Source organism: Rhea americana, unplaced genomic scaffold (assembly GCF_003343005.1).
Source record: "Rhea americana isolate MKP2758 unplaced genomic scaffold, rheAme1 scaffold_641, whole genome shotgun sequence".
NCBI lineage: Eukaryota > Metazoa > Chordata > Aves > Rheiformes > Rheidae > Rhea > Rhea americana.
Window position 1 is genome coordinate 6,258 of NW_028186803.1, and position 4,098 is coordinate 10,355.

Here is a 4,098-nt window from a genome sequence, read left to right on the forward strand (position 1 = left end):
AGGGGGCGGTCCTGGAGCTGCTGGGCGAGTGGGGTGCGGGCATGGGGCTGTGGGGCACGTGTGGGACTGTCCCGGGGCTGTGGGGCGAGTGTGGGGTGGGACTGCGTGGGGTGGAGGGCTCTGGGGGTGTGCGTGGGGCAGGCATAGGGCTGTGGGGAGCCCTGGGGATGAGCTGGGAGGTGTGGGTGCCTATGGGGCAGGGCTGAGAGCGGTGGGGTGTGTATGGTGACAGGGTGGGAGCAACGGAGTGCATATGGGGCAGGGCTGCAGAGTGCCTATGGGGCTGGGCCAGGATCCCTGGAGGGCTTATGGGGCAGGGCTGCGGGGTGCTTATGAGGCAGGCGTAGGGCCATGAAGTGCCTATAGGAGCAGGCGTGGAGCCGTGGGGTACATATGGGGCAGGGCTGAGAGGCATGGGGTGCATATGGGGTAGGGCTGTGGGGTGCCTACGGGGCTGGACTGGGAGCCTATGGGGTAGGGCTGAGAGGTATGGGGTGCATATGGGGCTGGGTCAGGAGCCACGGGGTGCCTCAGCATGCGAGGGCTGCATGGGCATGGGGTGGTGTGGGGCTGCAGGGGAGCGGGCGGGCGCAGAGCTGGGGCTGCCAGTGCCCGTGGGGAACATGTGTCCTGCCCCACAGCAGCCCCTCACCGCCCCCCAGCCATGGGGCTGCTCTCAGACCCCTACCGCCGGCGGGCGCTGTCGCGGCTCGTGCTGCGCCTCAACACGCCGCTGTGGTGAGTGCGGGCGGGGGGCAGCGCGTGGGGGGCTCAGCCCTCCCCCCCGGCACGTGGGGGGCTCGGCCCCCCGGCGCTCACGGGCCCCACGGCGCTCACGGCCCCCCGGCGCGCCGCAGCGTGCTCAGCTACGCCGCGGGGCTGGGCTGGTTCCTGGCGCTGCCCTTCCCGCTCCTGGCGCCCCGCACCTACATGTCCGAGAACGCCATGGGCTCCACCATGGTGGAGGAGCAGTTCTCCCACGGCGAGCGCGCCCTCTCCTACGCCCGCGAGTTCGCCGGGCACAAGAAGGCGGCGGGGTGAGTCCCGCGGGGCCCTCGCGGCCCCGGCTTGGGCGCTGGCGGCGTCTGCGGGGCCGGAGAGATGGTCCGTTGCCGCCCGTCGCCTCCTCAGGGGCATGCCCGTGGCCTGGCTGGAGAAGACCATGTGGAACCTGGGCCTGGAGGTCTACAAGCAGCCCTTCTCCCGCACCTTGCCCTTCCCGGATGAGACCCACGAGAGATACGTACGTGCGGGCCCGGGGCGCCGGGGTGCCCTGCCGGGGCCGTCCCGCCTAGCGCGCCGTCCGCTCYGCAGATGGTGAAGGGCACCAACGTGTACGGGATCCTGCGGGCGCCCCGGGCCGCCAGCACCGAGTCCCTGGTGCTCAGCGTGCCCTGCAGCGAGGGCCAGCAGAACAACCAGGCCGTGGGGCTCATGCTGGCCCTGGCCTCCTACTTCCGAGGTGAGCTCGCGTGCCGGCCCGAGGCGGCTCGGCCGGCTTCTCCGGGCCGGACGTGGAACGGGTCCGGCTCTGCCGGGGCTGGGCTGGGACGGGAGGCGGCACCAGGACCGGGGCTGAGCCCGGCTGACGCAGCCGTCCGTCTGAGCCCAGGCCAGATCTACTGGGCGAAGGACATCATCTTCCTGGTGAACGAGCACGACCTGCTGGGCATGGAGGCCTGGCTGGAGGCCTACCACGACATCAACATCACGGGTACGCGGCGGGGCGGGGGCCCCTCGTGCGGCCGTGGCGGCCGCCGAGCCCGGGGCCGCCGCGTCCCTGAGGCCCCGCCGTGCCCGCAGAGATGCAGTCGTCGGGGATGCTGGGCCGGGCGGGGGCCATCCAGGCGGCCGTGTCCCTGGAGCTCAGCAGCGACGTCGTCACCAGCTTCGACGTGGCCGTGGAGGGGCTCAACGGGCAGCTGCCCAACCTGGACCTCGTCAACCTCTTCCACGCCTTCTGCCAGAAGAACGGGCTGCTCTGCACCATCCAGGGCAAGGTGGGCCCTGCCCCAGCGGGAGGGGGCCGCCGTGGGGTGCGGTGCTCGCGCCGCTGACGCCGGCTCTGCTCGCAGCTGCAGCGCTCCAACGGGGACACGCTGCCGGCCTACGCGCACAGCCTGCAGACGCTGCTGCTCATGGTCCTCAAGCAGGGCTCCGGGCGGCCSCAGGGCGACCACGGCCTCTTCCTGCGCTACCACATCGAGGCCGTCACCGTGCGCGGCATCAACAGCTTCCGGCAGTACAAGTACGACATGAGCACCGTGGGCAAGTGAGTGCCGGGCGGGAGGGCCCCTCCGTGGGGCTGGGGCGCCCCGCGGGGGGCGGGGGGCGCCGGGGGTCCCGGCGGAGCCGCCACCCCGCGCTGACCCGCAGGACCCTGGAGGGGATGTTCCGGAAACTCAACAACTTGCTGGAGCGCCTGCACCAGTCCTACTTCTTCTACCTGCTGCCCTCGCTGTCCCGCTTCGTCTCCATCGGCGTCTACATGCCGGCCTTCGGCTTCCTCATCCTCATCCTCGTCCTCAAGATATCCTTTGGCGCGGCGGTCTCATCCCGGGCAGCGGGGCCCGTGGGGAGGTGCAGAGCTCGGTCCCCTCTGCAGCCCCCCTGCCAGAGGCACGGCCCCACRCAGCCCTCCCCTGCCCCGACCCTCGTGCTGAGGGCACTGCCGTGCGCTGGGGGGGCCGGGGAGGACGTTGGGTCCTGGTGGGGGGGGGTTTGGGTGGGCGTGGGCGGCCGCTGGAGGCACCGGGCAGCGAGACCAGCACCGCTCCTTTCCATAACCTGCACGCTCACGCCCTGGACCTGTGGATGAAGCTGAGCAAATGCGACGCCGAGCGGCCCTGGGACGGTGACCAGGGAGCTGCCCGTGCCGCCGCGGAGGTGAGGGCCCCGCAGCGCCTGCTCCGGGCGTCCTCGCCCCGCTCCCCGAGGCTCTGCCACCTCCGCGGGCGCAGGATCTTTGAGCGCCCGCTCCACTCCGGTCAGATGCGGGGAGAGGGGAGAGGACCCGGCTCTCCTCCCTCCCCACCCGGTCCCTGTGCTCCCCCGTGCTCAGCTCCCAGCCTGTTTCTGCAGGAGTCCCGGCCTGGGCTGCTCACGCTGGTGCCTCCCCTGCTCATCTGTCAYGCCACTGGCCTCACGCTCTACTTCTTGCCGGTGCTGGGCCAGCACGTGGCCACGCAGCACTTCCCCGTGTCCGAGTCGGAGGCCGTGGTGCTCACGGTCATCGCCATCTACGTGGCGGGCCTGGCCCTGCCCCACAACACGCACAGGTGCTAGCGGGGGGCGCGGCGTCGCCTGCCCCGTGCCCGAGTGGGCCCCGGGGCCGGCCGCGGGGCCCTTGGGGCTCTCGCCGGGGGGAGCGGGCCCCCGCCAGCGCCACGGCTCCGTCTCCGCTCCGCAGGGTGCTGGCGGGCTCCGGGAGCGACCGTGGCTGGATGACGCTGAAGCTGCTGTCGCTGCTGTACCTGGCCATGCAGCTGGGCTGCATCGCCCTCGTCAACTTCTCCCTCGGCTTCCTGCTGGCCGTCACCATGGTGCCGGTCGCCGCCGTGGTCCAGCCCACGGGGCCCAAGTGAGTGGCGCTGGGGGCCGCCCGCGGCCCTCGCGGACGGGCCCCCCCTCTCCCGGGGACGCAGGAATCCCTGCCTCTGGCAGGGGCCTCGGTGCAGGGCCGCGGCCGAGCCCTGCCTCTCGCCCCCAGGTACGCGTACGCGGTGCTGCTGGTGCTGGTCACGCCGGCCGTCACGCTGCTGCTCGGCATCTTCCTGTACCGGGAGCTGATCGAGTACCCGGTGTCGGTGCTGGAGTGCTGGCAGCTCTTCCTGCAGGCTGTGGCCGAGGGCCTCCTGGACCACTACCTCTACGGCTCCATCGTCTTCCCCTTCGTCGCCATCTTCGTCTACCCCTGCTGGCTGCTGCTCTGGAACGTGCTCTTCTGGAAGTAGCCGGGGCCCTCCGAGCCCGCGGGGCGCAGGCCGTGCTCTGCGGGGCCCTTCCCGGGCACAGGCGCTGCGGGGGGCACGGCCGAGCCCCCCGGCACCGCGGGGCAGGACGGGGGCCAGGGCCGGCGCCCGCGGGGGCTGCGGGAGG

General features: G+C 72.5%; 1 protein-coding gene across 2 annotated transcripts; it reads left to right on the forward strand.

Moving 5' to 3' along the window:
- Positions 1–200: 200 nt before the first annotated feature.
- Positions 201–4,092, forward strand: GPAA1 (glycosylphosphatidylinositol anchor attachment 1). 2 transcript variants are annotated; one of them, XM_085320578.1, is made up of 12 exons: positions 201–738; positions 858–1,037; positions 1,132–1,243; positions 1,315–1,462; positions 1,595–1,714; positions 1,804–2,000; positions 2,076–2,272; positions 2,377–2,530; positions 2,800–2,886; positions 3,082–3,278; positions 3,410–3,580; positions 3,710–4,092. In XM_085320578.1, exons 1-12 carry the CDS (start codon positions 536–538, stop codon positions 3,951–3,953), a joined length of 2,010 nt encoding a protein of 669 aa, XP_085176704.1. In that variant the 5' UTR covers positions 201–535; the 3' UTR covers positions 3,954–4,092. The 2 variants fall into 2 exon arrangements, with proteins under 2 accessions (XP_085176704.1, XP_085176705.1); XM_085320579.1 differs by having other exon boundaries at positions 202–738; positions 1,613–1,714.
- Positions 4,093–4,098: the final 6 nt, after the last annotated feature.